Here is a 17,566-nt window from a genome sequence, read left to right as displayed (position 1 = left end):
CAGCTATTGTGCCTAGGAAGGCAGGAGAAGATGGACTGAGTGCTTAGGCTCTGCCCCCAAGAGGGAAATCTAGATGTAGATCTGGGCTCCTGGCTTTGGCCTCACCCAGATCTGATTGTTGTGGCCATTTGGAGAGTGAACCAGGAGATAGAACATCTCTTTCTCTCCTTCTGTTTATGTCACTTTGCCTTTCAATTAAACCAATACATTTTTTAAGCATATAGAAAGGCTTAACAGTGGGTTGCATTGAGTAAAGAGAAGCAAATGTATCAATATAAGCTGTAAGATTTCCTGTGCAGGAAAACAAGACTTTTTTTTTTTTTCTCTTCTAGGGAAACTGAGAAAAGAAAATGTTAGATGTGGAGATCACATGGAAAATATCACTATCAATTCCATAACAAAGAAATATCAAAAATACAACTCCCTAGAGTCTGTATTTTTGTCTCTTTAAATCTGAGTTCTTCATTCAGTTTACCTTTTAGTTACATTTCCTTAAGCCATCTATAATTCAGCTGACAGTCACGACATTTCGAGAAAAAAATATGAAGGGGTACATCAAGCCTACTTGGTATTCTTATTTTTCTTGAAAATGTATCACTCAAATGTTGCTTTAGATATAGCCCTGAAAGCATCAGAAAAGACTGGCTTGGCAAAGTATCTGGTTTTAAATCTGGATGAGAATGAAAGGTTCCGGTGGTCGTAAATCTGTGAATACAATTTATTGAATACATTTTTCAAGTCATTGTGGTGAGACAGACAGAATTGAAATGGGTCTATGTGCATGTCTGTTTTACTCCATTTTGTGTGGAAAGGATTCACCCTGGACTGGGTCCAAACTGACAGAAGACGTACAGAAGAGTGATAAATTTTAATACATCTGTTGGCTGATAATGATTAATGGGCACATATCAAACTCTTTAAGAAGTTTGAGATTTAAAATGTCTCAATGCTTCTAAGTAGGTTTCTCAGAGACAGTTAATGGATGTTTCTACAAGGAAAACTACCAATACTAAAAGGACTCCCTACTATAAGTTGATGGAGGATATAACTTAGGAATATGCACTTCATTTGTCTTTTGCATGAAACACCAGTAAATATGAATAGCAGCTTAAAAATGGGAGTGTTATTAAGTCTACAACCCTATAAGTCCTGTGAACATTACAGTGAGTTCAGCAGAGTGTGAGAATTTTCTACACATTTGTAATGATCCTGATTAATCAATACTTTCAAGTTAAAATCACTTCTTAAGTTCTTTAAATTTCACTTATTGTGATTGTCCACAAAGTATACATGGAATGATAAGGAATTTTACCAATCTCTTAATTCCATTTTCTATGAAATTTTTGGAGTTCCTTGTCAAGTATTCTATATCATCTTCTTATAATGGAGTATTGTCTTCCCTCATCAAAAAGTGGGATCTAGGAGCCAGGATTGTGGTTCTGCAGGTTAGGATGCTTCTTGGGATGCCAGTACCCCTTACTGGAGTACTGCTTTCAGTCCCAGCTGTTCTGCTTCTTGTACAGCTCCCTGTTAATTCACTTGAGACAGCAGAAGATGGCCCAAGGACTTGGTCCCCTGCTACTCATGTGAAACAGCAGGATGGGGGTCCTGGACCCTGACTTCAGCCTGGCTCAGACCTGCATGTTGTGGCCATTTAGGAAGTGAACCAGTGGCTGGAAGATCTCTCATTATCTCTCCTTCTCCCACTGTTATTCTGCCTTTCAAATAAATATATTTTTAGAAAGGTGGGGCACTCACATTATAGACCTTTGAATCTGTGCAGTCATTTTATTTTATTTTATTTTATTTTATTTATTTTTTAGAAAACATATTTAATAACTATAAATTTCAAAAGTTCAACTTTTGGATTATGGCAGTTTTTCCACCCATAACCACCCTCCCACCTGCAAACCATCCCATCTCCTACTCCCTCTCCCATCCTATTCTTCATTAAGATTCACTTTCAATTATCTTTATATACAGAAGTTCAACTTAGTATATACTAAGTAAAGATTTCAACAGTTTGCACCCACACAGACACACAAGTATAAAGTACTGTTTGAAGACTATTTTTACTGTTGATTGATGTAGTACAACACATTAAGGACAGAGATCCTACATGGGGAGCAAGTGCACAGTGACTCCTGTTGTTGATTTAACAACCGACACTCTTATTTATGACATCAGTAATCACCTGAGGCTCTTGTCATGAGCTGCCAAGGCTATGGAAGCCTCTTGAGTTCACAAACTCCCATCTTATTTAGACAGAGCAATAATCAAAGTGGAAGTTCTCTCCTCCCTTCAGAGAAAGGTACCTCCTTCTTTGATGGGCCATTCTTTCCACTGAGATCCCACTCACAGACATCTTTCATTGAGGTCATGTTTTTGGGCAGTCTTTTTAACTTCCAAGACCAACAATGGAAGGCTGAAGTACTGCTGGAAATAAGTCAGAAAAGATGCTATAGCTTCTCTCTCTCCCTCCCTCCCTCCCTCCCCCTCTCGCTCTCTCCCTCTCTCTCTATCAGTAATTGGGCTTTAACTCAGTCACCTTGTTCAGAGGAAACTCTGACATCATGAAGAAAGCACATACTGATGCTCCCACTTACAGCCTCAGTTAGGCCCTTAGATCAACTCTAAGATTTGGGAATGAATGCACAACCAGGCAAGAGCCATCACAAGTTTGTAGAAGTTATAATGACACAACGCCCAAAAGGTCATGTTTCTAAGAGGGAGGGGATCCTGATACAAATAATTCCATTATTCTGAATTTAATTTAGAATGATTAAACATTACCTCAGAACTCATAATACTAATATTCCCAGAATTTTTGAATATGTCATGGTCACTTTCAATGTAAAACTACTGAACATCATATCAAAATACTTATCAGTGTGTTATAAATTAGAATGGATTGAAAATATTTCTCTTCTTTTACCTTCCTAAAGCCATTGTGCTACTTTATCCCCTTATTCCTTTCTCATGTTTTCTGACAGTTTTGGAGGTTGCAAGGCCAAACAGCAAAGCACTAGCACTGGCAAAGTCCTCATGGAAGATGGCAGGAATGTTTGTAGGAGGAAGGGCCATATCATGAATGAAGCAGAGCCAGAGAGAGCTTGAGTGGGGTCAGGTTCCAGGTCTAGTGACAGCCTTCTTTAGAGAATTACCAAGAGGATGGCAGATGTCCTTTAATCTCTATGGCAGTGCCCTCTGCAAGGCCTAAGAATCTCTAACTAGGCCCCACCTCTTATAGTTTCTACAGCCTGTGAATACCAGCATCCAGCAGACAGAACCATCAACACATGGACCTGCAGAGGACACTCAAACCAACGTGCTCTACCCTGGCCACCAAGGGTTCAAGTCCATCTCTCAATATACTATGTGTTCACTCTACCTCAATAGTCCCAAAGTCTTAATTGCCCTAGTATCACTCAAAAGTCCAAGTCCAAGGACTCATCTGAGTCTCCAGGCTAACCCTGGACAAAATATAAATTATAGTTCAAGATGCAATGGTTGGATAGGCAAAGGGTCAAAATTCCTATTCTAAAAGGAAATAATAGCCAAAAAGAAAGGAATAAGTGACTGAAAGCAGGACTGAAATCCAGCAGACAGACATTAAATCCTAAAAGTCAGGCATTCTAGGTGCACTGCAGTGGGGGCTGAACACCAAGCGGCTTGGACAGACCCACTCCTACGGCTTCGGTGGTGTCGGCCCACATGACTGCTCTCTGAGGCTGTGCAATGCTGTCTGTGTCTTCCCCAGTTGGGGAGACTCCAGGATTCTTTCTTGGAATAGCTCTGCTCTGCTCAGTCTCTAAAACAAACCTGAACTTCTAGGCCTTTAGGCCAATTTCCAGTAGAATCTTCACTTCCATTCAGAAATCTAAACAGCATGGCCTTTAGTGCCCACCCTCTGTCCACATTCTTGTGATATCTGAACCCATTTCCATGGCAATTCGAGTCTTCCTTGGTCTATCTCCTTCTGAGCCCTCTGAGTCACCCTGAATGCTCCACTGACAGCATTCCAGGAATTTTTGGGGCTATTTTTCCTCATTCTGTCAGCCCTTTGTCAGAAATCCAGTTCCACATCTGCACCCATACATTTCAGGTGCAGTTATAGTGACTTCACTCTCGGTACCAATCTGCTGTATTAGTTAGCTCTTCATCACTGTATCAGCACACTTGACACCTGCTGACTTATAAAGATGGGGGGTTTATCTGGTGCACAGTTTAGCATGGCACAGGCTCTGACAGCAGATGGCAGGCGTATCCATGGATTTGAAGGACCCTGTCACGAAGTAGGAGGCAAAAGGAACTTGGGTGGGGCCAGGCTCAGGTTTTTAAACAACCCTCTCCTGTGGACTACTGTTTGGTACCTTGGGCTACACATTGATCACTTCTGAGGGTAGTACCCCCAGTAAGTCCTAGAATCTTCTACTACGCCCCTCTCTTAAAGAGTCTACCACCTGCCAAAACCTATATCCTGTGCCAAGCCTCTAGCATGTGCACCCTCGAGGATATCCAACCATATCCAAACCACAGGACTTCCTAGATCATCAACTTTCTCTTCCTCTATTTTCTTGTCCACTAGAAAAAGTCACTGTTTTTCACAACTTTCATTTTCTACTTCTCATGATTATTTGAAGCTAATAGCTCACAGTGAGATTTATATATTTGATCAGGCAAATCTTGAGAATATCCATGACTTATTTTAGAACACTAAATACTCTTACAAAAGTAAAAGTTTAAGTGAGCAACACACACAAACACACACACATAAAGATGATGATGATGATTTTATTTAATAAGATGCAAATAATTCCAAAATTATATTAGGTCTCTGCTAGCTGTGATATCTTTACACCCAGTATTGTGAAGACACCTGCACTATTGTTCACATTCACAAAATGGCAAAAGAACAGTCATCACTGTAAAAAAGTAGATTTAGAACAAGTTTGGGGCAGAAAAGGAATTTGTTTGTTACTGGAAGGTTAGGATAGCTGTCTTACGATGCAGTCCAATGTTGAGAAATACTATCATCAGAATTATAGATTAAAAGCACAAAACTGAATTTTAAATTTTTTCTGGATGTCTATAAGGCTCTTTTAGATGAGAACAAAAAGAATGAAGTAAATTGACACTTAAAATAACCTGGGGCAATAATTCTCAAGGCATAGTCAAAATTTCTTACAGGGCTGGCATTGGGGCATAGTAGGTTAAGCTACAGCTTGGGACACCGTATCCCATATAAGAGTGCTGACTCAAGTTTCATCTACTCTGCTTCCAATCCATCTCCCTACTAATGTGCCTGGCATGCTGCTGATGGCAGTCGAAATACTTGAGTTCTTGCAACTTTCATTAGAGACCTGAATGGAGTTCCTGGCTCCTGGCTTCAGCGTGGTACAGCCATGTCTTTTGTAGTCATTTGACAAGTGAGCCAGCAGATGGAAAATCAATCTCTCTCTCTCCCTGCCTTTCAAATAAATAATATATCTCCTTGGGGGAAAATTATCTTACTTTGTTCAAATGTTTGTCTGCTTCTTTTTGTAATGGAAAATGTTCTATTAATCACAACACAGAAGTGCTTAATATACCTGATGCTTAGAATGTAAAGTAACAGAAGGTCCTTAACAATTCTTATGCTGGGAGAATCATGAATTTAAAACTAATTTCTAAAGTGTAAAGGAGGTGGACATTGCATTCACTTCCATGAAGGAAAGAAATATTGGCTCGTGTCAACTAACACGGGGTACTAGAAGTGTCACATGTTGTATTGTTGGTTGTGTAAAAAGAATAAAGAATAGTTTAGAGAGTTGTAAAAATCCAAAATACTTTTAGACATATATATGCTTCACATTAAAAACAAAAATATAGGGGCTGGCGCTGTGGTGTAACGGGTAAAGCTGCCGCCTGCAGTACCAGCATCCCCTATGGGCGCCAGTTCAAGTCCTGGCTGCTCCACTTCCCATCCAGCTCTCTGCTTCAGCCTGGGAAAACAGGGGAAGATGGGCCAAGTTCTCCAAGTTCTTGGACCCCTGCACCCATGTGGAAGACTTGGAGGAAGCTCCTGGCTCCTGGCTCCTGGATTTGGATCGCTGCGGCTCTGGCCATTGTGGCCATCCGGGGAATGAACCAGCAGATGGAAGACCTCTCTCTCTCTCTTTCGTTCTCTCTCTCTGCCTATGCCTCTCTGTAACTCTGCCTTTGAAATAAATATAACCCTTTAAAATATAATATTTCACATTTTTCATTGATAAATACTAAAAATTGTACAAAGTTACTAAAAATAGTTATAACATTTGTGAATAAAATACAGTAAATCACAAGCTAGCATGTGAAAGGGAACACTATGCTTGTTATTTGGAAGTAGGAGTATGTGTTAACTGATAAGTGTAGAAAAAATACAGACCTAGCAATTCAATGATTTAATATATTCTGGGAGAGATAAATAGAATAAAAAATTGAGTCCCATCTATAATACAAAAATGAACCAGATAAAACACTTGATAAAACTCAGAGATCTTAGGTTAGCAATTAGTTTTTAATGTTCATTCATATTGAATCTTACATAAAACTTAGTATTGTCTGTTTCATAATGTTCTACTTCTATTTCTAGATTTCAGGTTAAGGTGTTAATGAGCTGTGAAATTCATAGTTAGTACCAGGTAGAAATAAAGTTCATGAAGTAGCCCAAATTAATCTACCAAAATTACTGAGATTTTACATAATAGAGAATTAAGATAAACCCTTATCAATAGAAGCTTTAGAAACAAAATATGAAATATTTAAATTGTGACTCCAAAATTATCAATTATATACATATTAATATTGGTATGTAACAATGCTTTGGGACTTTTTTTTAATTTGGCATTTTACCAAAGGAGAAAAAGAAACTCAGAAAGGAGTACTGATGTGGATTCTGTTGAATTAAGTGGAATAACCCAAACAATGTCCCAGCAAATGTCTAGTATACAGTATCCTATTAAGTAAGCACATTACTCTTGGTTTCATAGTTCAAAATCACTACTTTCTTGATAATGCAGTATCATTTACCACTATATAAATCCCCAAATATATTTTGCCTTTTCAACATTTTCTTTATCTTTTTTATTGTCTTTAATATAAAAGTATCTTATTGAAGTAGAAGAGTCAACAGTGGAGTTGTATTATTAAAATAATTTACTTTCTACTGGAAATTTTGATCTAGTGGATATTCTAGCATTATTAGTCATTACAAGACTTCATAACATTTGATAGATAGATAGCCTTAGCTTAGTTCTCATAAAGTTTGTCATTAAATTTTGAAATTTACATTATTAAATCAGATCAAAAAAACTGTCACTTTACAATAGCTTTATAGAGAAACAATTTCAGAGTCTACTGTTTGGGGAAAACAATTCATGAAACACCAAAAATATTACTTTGAATGCCATAGCTGAGCCTTTCCTTTTCAGACTTAGCTGAAACTTTTTGAATCCACATGCCATGTGATTTCAAAATATTTTAAAATGAAAATAATAACCAGATATTTTTGCTATTGACAAAAAGATATGAAAATTTTATAAACTTATTATATAATAAAACATTATATTTTAAAACAAACATACACCAGCATTTGGTTATCCTTATTAGTTTGTTAATGAATTACATGTGTTATTTATTTTCACCTCTCAGTGATGTAATTGTGCCATCACTTGCCTCAGCTGTATAACACTTAATTGTCGGCTCATCAGGCACTTTGGAGCCCTCACTAGGTAATGCACTTTCTGTCAGTGGTGATATTTGGATGTCTTGTGTTTGATTTGAAATTTTCAGACATTTGAAATGAAGTTCTCAGTTACACTTGACCAAATCAACATTTATATTATTAACAATGGATTACTCAAATTGCTCTAGTCAATGAGAGGATATTTCTACACTGCTTGTAAACAATGTTCACAAAACTGTTGCAGCACAGTTGTATCCCTACCTAAGTTTCAAATAAGTTGTGAGATACACTCTTCAGAATACACAAAAAGTCCATTTTGAATGAGTCACTAAATGACAGATCGATGCAAAACTGCATCTTCAGAGTCCAACCACATTTCTTCGGCTCCCATCTCCTTCACTCTGGGCTGAGTGCCCATCATCTCCCATCGGAGTTAGGGTGATAGCATGCTTAAAGTTCTCCTTGATCTTGACCCTGCTCTCTCCAGTCTAGTGGTAACACAAGAGGCAGAAGGATACTGTTAAAGTATCTCACCCAACTGCACAGACCTGCTAAAGACCATGTTGTATGCAATGCAAAGCCTAGTATTAGATATACATAAAATTCATGAAATAAGCCCACATTTAATCAGCTACCAAAATCACTGAGATTTTACATAATAGGGAGGTAAGAGAAAACTTTATTAAGTTTAATGGCCAGAAAATTTTCTCCAGAGTTCCCTCTCCCTCCCCCCCACTAATGCCCAATCTTAACTCTGCAACTGTCCTAAGCTATTTCCACTCCTGGTATTCACTGTATCTTGTCTCAACATGTCAAATTCATGAGTCTCCCACAACTCTTCAGTGCTGCCATGTCTATATCAGGGTCGCTCTCTCTGTTTAAAAGACTCCTCTCCAGAAATCACCACGACTAATTCCTATTTCCTTTGAGGCTGTGCTAAAATAACGCCCTCTTTATGAAACCACGCCCATCTGTTTTTTTTTTTTTTTCAGGCCCATCTATTTAAAATTGCTCCTCCTCAGAGCTCCTGATTCGCTCACTCTGATAAGCATTTTCTTTTTAGCCAGAAAACTCAATTGATAATACACTATCTGATTTATTTGTCCATCCTGACTATTGTTTAATGGCTACCTCCACCTTCAGAACCTAACTCTATAAGATTGGGCATTTTGTGAATAATTATCACTGAGATGATTCTCTTAATCAAGTTATATTAATAGTATTGCTGTTTGGGGATAAAGAAAAATAATACTTAAAGGTTTTGAAATTTTACCAAAATGCTTAACTTATCATTAGTGCAGAAGAGATTTCAATGTAGACACAAATTTGAGAAAGTCATCCATCATTAACATCTCTGTCACGCTATAACCACAGGTTTCCAATCCTTTCCACTACACTGGCTCTTGTTCAGAAAGTGGACCGCTCGCCTAATCTAGTGAGATTCTTAAGTACTAGTACTAGGAGTGGTAAATGACTTGATATATGGGAACTGAAAAATCATCATGGAAAACAGGTTAAAGCTGAAAGTTTCCTTTCTTCCTTCTACATGTTCTTTAACATACAATAAAGAAAAGCAAAGGGCAGAAAATTAGACTAGATGTGATAGATCAATATATTTTATAATATGTAAAGTAGAAAAACAAATAACTGACTTAGAAGATCAAAATCTGAAAAGACAATAATAATGGAAGGACTTAAATACACTGGTAAGGAGAGCAGTGAATGAGAGAGCAAAATATCAGATTATTAAATTGTGTGTGATGATAACTGTAGCACCCATTTGTTTTTCAACAGTAAGCTGTTTGTGTCTCCCACAACATATCAGTTACTCTGGAGAACGACAGCAGGGGGTTTCTTCACCAGGGGACACCAGGAACAGTCTGGGGAGAGGAGACAGGAAGGAGGTGCAATGTGGGAGAAGTGGAAATGTAGTCAAGGTGAGACAAGTGCCTTCTTCCCCCACGCTCAGCTCCTACAACTTAGAGCCTGGGATTTGCCTGCTAAGCAGGAGATACTCTCCAGAGAATTGGTATTTGTAAGAGAAAATAATATAGAACTTTTTATCCCTTGGCTAAATGAGTCACCAAAGACAGCTCTAAAATAGAATGTGCAATCAGGTTTTATACAGCCTGAGGAACTAAAAATCATCTCCTATATTTAGGAAACATTTCCAGTACAAATTACAGAGTAAAACAAATGTACAAATATTGAGAGAAAAGCATGAACATGCTGAGCAAAATAAATTTTTTAAAAGATGTATTATTTGTTTGAAAGGTAGAGTGATAGAATGAGAGAGAGACAAACAGACACAGAGAGATCTTCCACCCACTGGTTCATTCTGCAAATAGTGGCTAACAACCATGTCTGAGCCAGGCCAAAACCAGTGAGCTACGAACAACTTGTTCTCCCACATTGGTGGGAGCAGTCCAAGTAATTGGGTCATCTGCTGCTGCTCTCCCAGACGTATTAGCAGGAAGCTGAATGAAAGGCACAGTAGCAGGAACTCTGATACAGGATGCCAGTACTGTAAGCAGCAGCTTAACCAGGCATTCCACAATGCTGATGCTAAAAAACTTTTTACATAGCTATAATTCACAACTTTAACTATAATACCAGTATAGTATGAATGTATTAAAAATGAAATATCAGATTTAGAAGGTCTCAAAATATTTTTCTACCATGTACCCTTTATCAGAAAGCTACTGTAAAATATATTTCAGTCACAGAAGAGGAGACTCAGAGAAGGGACAGAAAAGGGAACACAGATAGGGCTTCAAAATTAGCAAATTCTACAAAAAGGAACTGAGATACAGATTTGTGCTGCATTATTAGGATAATAATTGTGCAACAAGAACCAGAAAATTTATGTTTGCTCATAAGGTACAGTTTGACTCCACTGAAAGTTTGATAGAAATTTCAAGACTCTAAAGGAGAATTAATGCTATATAGTACCACAGACAATCATAAGAGCAAACAAAGTAATCAAAAGTCAAAACAGGAAGTCACTTTATCTTTAATAACCCCTGTGTTCCTATCTGTCAGCCTTTTCCCTTATTCTGCTTTTTCCCCCATTATATTTGTTGAAGATTGAGGGACTCCTAGAATAATAATATATTTTAGTGAATTCATGAACAAATTAATTCAAAATTGAAAATGTAAAAATTGAAAATGAAAGATCTTGGTTTATGTGCACTGGTGAAAGTTTTCCTTAACATTGCCTGCATAATTACCCAGATTTATCAGCCTAGAAATGGGTAGTACAGGACCACTGCAGACCTCCATATGTCCCTTAACATCTTGAACAAATGAATATGATCTGTTCAGCTGCAGGATGATGGTTCTTGAAATAAAAAGAAAGAAAAAGAAAGTACATTTAAATCCCAGATTCATTAGTGAGGTCACCCACTCCACTTCCATGAAGAAGACAGTGAAAGGCAAGAGCCCAGGGACCTTTCATGGTTTTTTCTTATATTGTTTTGGTTTTATCAATTTAACAGTAAATTTTATTCAAAGTGCAGCTATGGGGAAGAATAACTCCACAACATGCCACTTGACATAACTAAGCTGAACACCCTCAGTGAACCTAAGCTGTGATTATGCTCCTCAAGAGAATACCCACAGACTAATGTAGACAGGCTTTCTCCACCCTCCCAGCCTTCTTGCTTGATACCACATCTGCTCTTCTTTATTCTAATCTTCTTGGGCCCTCTAGTTGGGAGTTGAATTATTGCTCATAGAAGGTACGTTCTGTTATATGTTACATTCTAAATTATGTCTAGTATTGTTGCTCAATATATTATATCAGAATTGCAAAACAACAAAGAAGGTAATAAATCATAAAATGCAATATATGATATTGTCAAATGTGAATAAGAATTCCTTTCTACCATGAATTTCCTGGGGTATAAAGTAAGTCCAAAGATTGAATAACTTGACCCACATGCTTCCAGTTATTTACATGTATATAATTTATATATAATTAATAATATAATTATTTATATATAATATAGGCCATTCTAAGAGTTGAGGTTATATCTCATTGTAGCTTTCATTTGCATTTCCCTAATGAATAATCATATTAAGCATTTCTTCATAAAGTTGTTGGCCATTTGTTTTTCTTCTTTGGAAAAATGTCTATCCAAGTCCTTAGCCCAGTTTTTAATTGGATTATTGATTTTTTTTGCTACTGAGTTGTATAACTCCTTACATATTTTCAAGATGAGCCCATTATTAGATATATGGTTTGAAAGTATTTTTCTCATTCCATAGATTGCCTATTCACTCTGTTAACTGCTCCCTTGTTTGTGCAATTCTCAATTTTAGTCCACCTCACCTATTTTAGTTGTTGTTTTGCCTGTCCTTTTTATGATATATCCATGAAACCACTGTCAAGAATGTCATGAAAATTTTCCTGTTTCCTTCTACAATTTTTTATTTCAGTTTTTGTGCTTAAGTTTTTAATCCATTTAGGTTTTTTCGCTCAGTGTAAAACAAAGATTCAATTTTACCCTTTTGCATGTGGCTATCTGGTTTTTCTAATGCATTTGTTGATGAGACAATGCTTAAACTTGACATTCCTATTAAAGATTATTTGATTATATACTTATGATAACTAAATTCTAGGTTCTCTATTCTATTCTGATGGTCTTATATGTTTATCTTAATGCAAGTAACACAATGTTTTGTTTGCTATGTTTCATGATAGCTTTGTACATATTTTGAAATCAGGAAGGGTAAAGCCTCCAGATTTGTTTCTCATTCTCATAATTGAATTCACTGTTCATGCTCTTTTATAGTTTTATATGAATTGTAGAGTTCCTTTTTTATCTTTCTTTAAATATTTTTATATTTCAGTTGATATCTTGATATTTTGCATTGAACCTGTAGGTCACCTTGGATAATGACAATTAAATGATAATTTAAAAAATTATTGACATTAACAAAACAGATTTTACACATTATTTAGGTGCAGTTCTTTTTTTTTTTAACAGGCAGAGTGGACAGTGAGAGAGAGATAGACAGAGAGAAAGGTCTTCCTTTGCCATTGGTTCACCCTCCAGTGGCTGCCGTGGCCGGCACACTGCGCTGATACAAAGGCAGGAACCAGGTGCTTCTCCTGGTCTCCCAAGGGGTGCAGGGCCCAAGCATTTGGGCCATCCTCCACTGCGCTCCCGGGCTATAGCCGAGAGCTGGCCTAGAAGAGGGGCAACAGGGACAGAATCCAGCGCCCTGACTGGGACTAGAACCCGGTGTGCCGGCACTGCTAGGCGGAGGATTAGCCTATTGAGCCACGGCACCAGCAGGTACAGTTCTAAAAAGACAACAAGACATCCCTCACTCCCCTACTTACACAAACCCCCATTTCTCCCTCCCCTATCTTCACATTATTGCAAAGACTTAAATCCACTCTATATTCACAGGCTTAATTTGCCACTAAATCATAATATTCAACAAGTAAAATGTAGGGAAAAATTGCACAGAAGTGATCATTTCATTCCTCTATATTTTTTATTTCACATTAGCTTCCAAATATCACAGAAAACCTAACATTTGTCTTTTTGGGAATCACTTTATTTCACTAAGCATAATGGTTTCCAGTTGCATCCATTTTGTTGCAAAAGACAGGATTCCTTTCTTTTTTTTTGTTTGACAGGTAGAGTCATAGACAATGAGAGAGAGAGACAGAGAGAAAGGTCTTCCTTCTGTTGGTTCACTCCCCAAATGCCCGCTACAGCCGGCTCTGTGCCAATCCGAAGCCAGGAGCCACGTGCTTCCTCCTGGTCTGCCATATGAGTGCAGAGGCCCAAGCACTTGGGCCATCCTCCACTGCCCTCCCAGGCCACAGCAGAGAGTTGGACTGGAAGAGGAGCAACCGGGACTAGAACCTGGCACCTATATAGTATGCGGGCACCACAGGCAGAGGATTAACCAAATGAGCCAAGGTGCTGGCCCAAGGATTCCTTTCTTTTGTTATGGCTGAGTAGTATTCCATAGTGTGTGTGTGTGTCTGCATGTGCGTGTGTGTGTGTATGTGTGTGTGTGTGTGTGTGTATATAAAATATATATTTTTTCTTTATCAAGACATCAGTTGATGGACATTTGGGTTGATTACATATCTTAGCTATTGTGAATTGAACTGCCTCAACATTGTGGTATAAATATCAACTCTGGATACTGATTTCATTTCCTTTTCCTTTTCCTTTGGATAAATTCCCAGGAGTGGGATGGCTGAGTTACATGGTAGATCCATTTTTAGATTTCTGAGGAATCTCCATACTTTCTTTTTTTAACTTTATTTAAGTTATACAAATTTTATGTATTTCATATTTATAGATTTAGGAACATAGTGATACTCCCCTCCCCAACTCTCCTCCCACCCATGCTCCAACCTTCCCTCACTCCCTCTCAAATTTTCACTCTTAATTTTTACAAAGATCAATTTTTGCTATTCTTTTTTTTTTAACTTTTATTTAATGAATATAAATTTCCAAAGTACGATTTATGGATTACAATGGCTTCCCCCCCCATACCGTCCCTCCCACCCACAACCCTCCCCTTTCCCACTCCCTCTCCCCTTCCATTCACATCAAGATTCACTTTCGATTATCTTAATTTTTGCTATTCTTAATTATCATATAGTTAACCCTAATTTAAGAAAAAAAAAGCTCCACAAACACTATGAAGAGAAAAAGGAAAGCAAACAAACAAACAAAAACAATATTCCTCAATGAAAGAGCCAAGGGCTATAAGCAATCATTGATTCTCAGAATCTCTATTTCACTCCAATACATTACATTTAAGGTACTCTATTAGCTACCTCAGATCAGGTAAAACATATCATAGCTGTCTTTTGGGGACTGGTTTATTTCACTTAATATAATGGTTTCCAGTTGTGACCATCTTGTTGCAAAAAATAGGATTTAACTTTTTTATAGATGAGTAGTATTCCATAGTGTATATATACCACAAAGTCTCATCTAGTCAGTACTTGTGGGATATCACGTTGTATCTATTGTAAATGGTGTTGCAGTGAATATGGAGATGGAGAACTCTTTCATGTGCTGATTTCTTGTGGTTTGATTAAATTCCCAGGAGTGGGATGGCTGGGTCATATAGAAAGTCTGTATTAAAATTTCTGAGGTATCTCCAAACCTTCTTCCACAGTGGATACACCAGTTTAGATTCCACAAACAGGAGACCAGGGGACCATTTTCCCCACATCCTGGCCAGCATTTGTCATTTGTTGATTTTTGTATGACAGTCATTCTAACTGGAGTAAAGTGAAACCTCATTATGGTTTTGATTTGCATTTTCCTGATGGCTAGTGATCCTGAGCAGTTTCTCAAGAGTCTATTGGCCACTTGGAAATCTTTTCTTGAAAAATGCCTGTTCTAGTTCTTTACATAGTTATTAACTGGGTTGGATGTTTTGTTGTTGAATTTCTTGACCTCTTCATGGATTCTTAACCCTTTATCTGTTGCATAGTTTGTAAATATTTTCTCCCATTCTTTTAGTTGCCACTTAACTTTGTTGAGTGCTTGTTTGGCAGTGCAGAAGCTTCTCAGCTTGATGTAATCCCAGCTGTAAATTTTGGCTTTGATTATCTGTGCTTCTGGGGCCTTTTCCAAGAAGCCTTTGTCTATGCCAATGTCTTTCAGAGTTTTCCCAATGTTCTCTAATGATCTAAAGGCATTGGTTTGTAGATTTAGGTATTTGAGTGGATTTTTGTGTATGTGTAAGGTAGGAATCTAGTTTTATACTTCTACATATGGAGATCCAATTTCTCTTGCACTATTTTTTAGAGAATGTCCTTGCTCCAGGGATTAATTTTGTTCTGCTGTCAAAGATAACTTCATTTTAGATGCATGGATTGATTTTTCTATTATGTCCCATTTGACTATAAGTATGGTTTGGGCCACTACCAAACTGTTATGATTGTAACTGCACTGGAGTATGTCTTGAAATCTGCCTCTGCCTTTGTTTTTATGGTAATTACTTTAGCTATTCAGGGTCTCTTGTGTTTCCAAATGAATTTCAGCATAATTTTTTCTAGATCTGTAAAGAATGTGATTGATATTTTGATTGGCATCACATTGAATCTGTAAATTGCTTTTGGTAGTATGGACATTTTGATGATGTTGATTCTTCCAATCCATGAACATATTAGACTTTTCCATTTTTAAATATTTTATTATATTTCTTTCATTAGTGTTTTATAATTTTCATCATAGAATATTTTGACACCCTTGGTTAAATTTATTCCAAGGTACTGGATTCTTTTTGGAGCTATTGTGAATTTGACTGATCTTAAAACTTATTTCTTGGCTATGTTATTGTATGTGTATAAAAAGGCTATTGATTTTTCCAGGTTCATTTTCTATCCTGCCATGCTTTTATGTATTCCAATAGTCTCTCTTTGGAGTATTTTGGATCTTCTATATATAGAATAATGTCACCTGAAAATCAGGAAAGTTTGATTTACTCATTTCCAATTTGTATCCTTTGATTAATGTTTGTTGCCTAAAAGTTCTGGCTAAAACTTCCAGGACTTTATGAAATAGAAATGATGAGATGGGCATCTTTGTCTGGTTCCAGATCTTAAGGGGAATGATTCCAGCATTTCCACATTCAATAGCATACTGGCCATGGGTCTGTCATAATTGCCTTTATTGTGTTGAAGAATATTTCTTCTGTATGAAATTGTCTTAAGATTTCCATCAGGAAAGGGTGCTGTATTTTTTCAAATGCTTGCTCTGCATCTATTAAAATAACCGTCTGGTTTTTGTTTTTCAGTTTGCTAACATGATATATCGCATTTATTAATTAGCAAGTGTTGTACCATCTCTGCATTACAGGGATAAATCCCACTTGGTCAGGTGAATGATCTTTCTGATATGTTGTTGGATTAGCTAATATTTTGTTGAGGATTTCTGCATCTCTGTTCATTATGGATATTGGTATATAGTTCTCTTTCTCTGTTGGATATTTCTCTGGCTTAGGAATTAAGGTGATTCTGTCTTCATAGAAGGAATCTGAGATGATTCCTTCCCTTTCAATTGTTTTGAATAGCTTGAAAAGAACTGGAATTAGTTCTTTAAAAGTCTGGTAGAATTCAGTAGAGATATATTTATGAACTCCTAAGAAATGTATGTTAGATCATTTTATGGTATTCCATAAATCTCAAACACTATTTTCAGTTTTTTTCCAATAGTTTCTTTTTCGCTTGATTGATATTTTCTAATGATTTGTCTTCTAGATTGGATATTCTTTCTTCACCTTGCCAAGTCTATTATTGGGGCTTCCCATTGTGTTTTCTCCTTGACATATTGAATTCTTCATTCCCATTATTTCAGTTTCCAGCCTCCTGTCAACCCTCCTAGCCAGATTCAAAGTCACTAAGGAATGTGGGTTTTTTCCTCTGGCAAAATCCCCTGGCTCCATGTTCCTGAGAGCCTCTGCAGTCTCTACTGGTGCTAAGATGGTATTCTCTCCTGCCGGGCACTGCACACCCTTGTGTGAGGATGAGAAATAAATGTGCTTTTCACTGGACTACATGGGTACTCTGCCCCACGCGAGGACTCCAGGCTGGAAACAAAGTCAGTGTGGTTCACAAATCTCTCCATCAGGCAATATCATCAGTGGCACTGGCTGCTCTATTCTGTTCTCACCTCACTCTCAGAATCTGGCATCTCCTTCATTCCCTGGCACAGGAGTCACGGGTGGTTCCCACTCACTGCTCTGTGTCTGCATTTTCCATTCTGCTAAACATCTCTCTTCTTTCTGTAGAATTACAACAGCAATCTTCTCTCCTACTCTCCAGTGGGAATACACTTTCTCTACTCTCTTTTGTTATCTTTCCCT

The 17,566-nt window shown here is 37.4% G+C and overlaps 1 protein-coding gene across 1 annotated transcript in view; it reads right to left on the bottom strand.

Moving 5' to 3' along the window:
• The window catches only part of LOC100357850 (steroid receptor RNA activator 1-like), a 181,170-nt gene that overhangs the window by 135,223 nt on the left and 28,381 nt on the right, over positions 1-17,566 (bottom strand). Inside the window, exon 2 of the mRNA XM_089301784.1 lies at positions 8,077-8,193. Within this exon, the coding sequence (XP_089157910.1) occupies positions 8,077-8,193 (117 nt within the window). The remainder of the gene's footprint in view (positions 1-8,076; positions 8,194-17,566) is intronic.

The sequence above is a fragment of the Oryctolagus cuniculus genome, chromosome 8, assembly GCF_051225735.1.
Source record: "Oryctolagus cuniculus isolate XC-2025 breed Fujian yellow rabbit chromosome 8, ASM5122573v1, whole genome shotgun sequence".
Classification (NCBI taxonomy): Eukaryota; Metazoa; Chordata; class Mammalia; order Lagomorpha; family Leporidae; genus Oryctolagus; species Oryctolagus cuniculus.
Note: the sequence above shows the minus strand (reverse complement) of the source record. Positions and strands in the feature narration are given on the sequence as shown.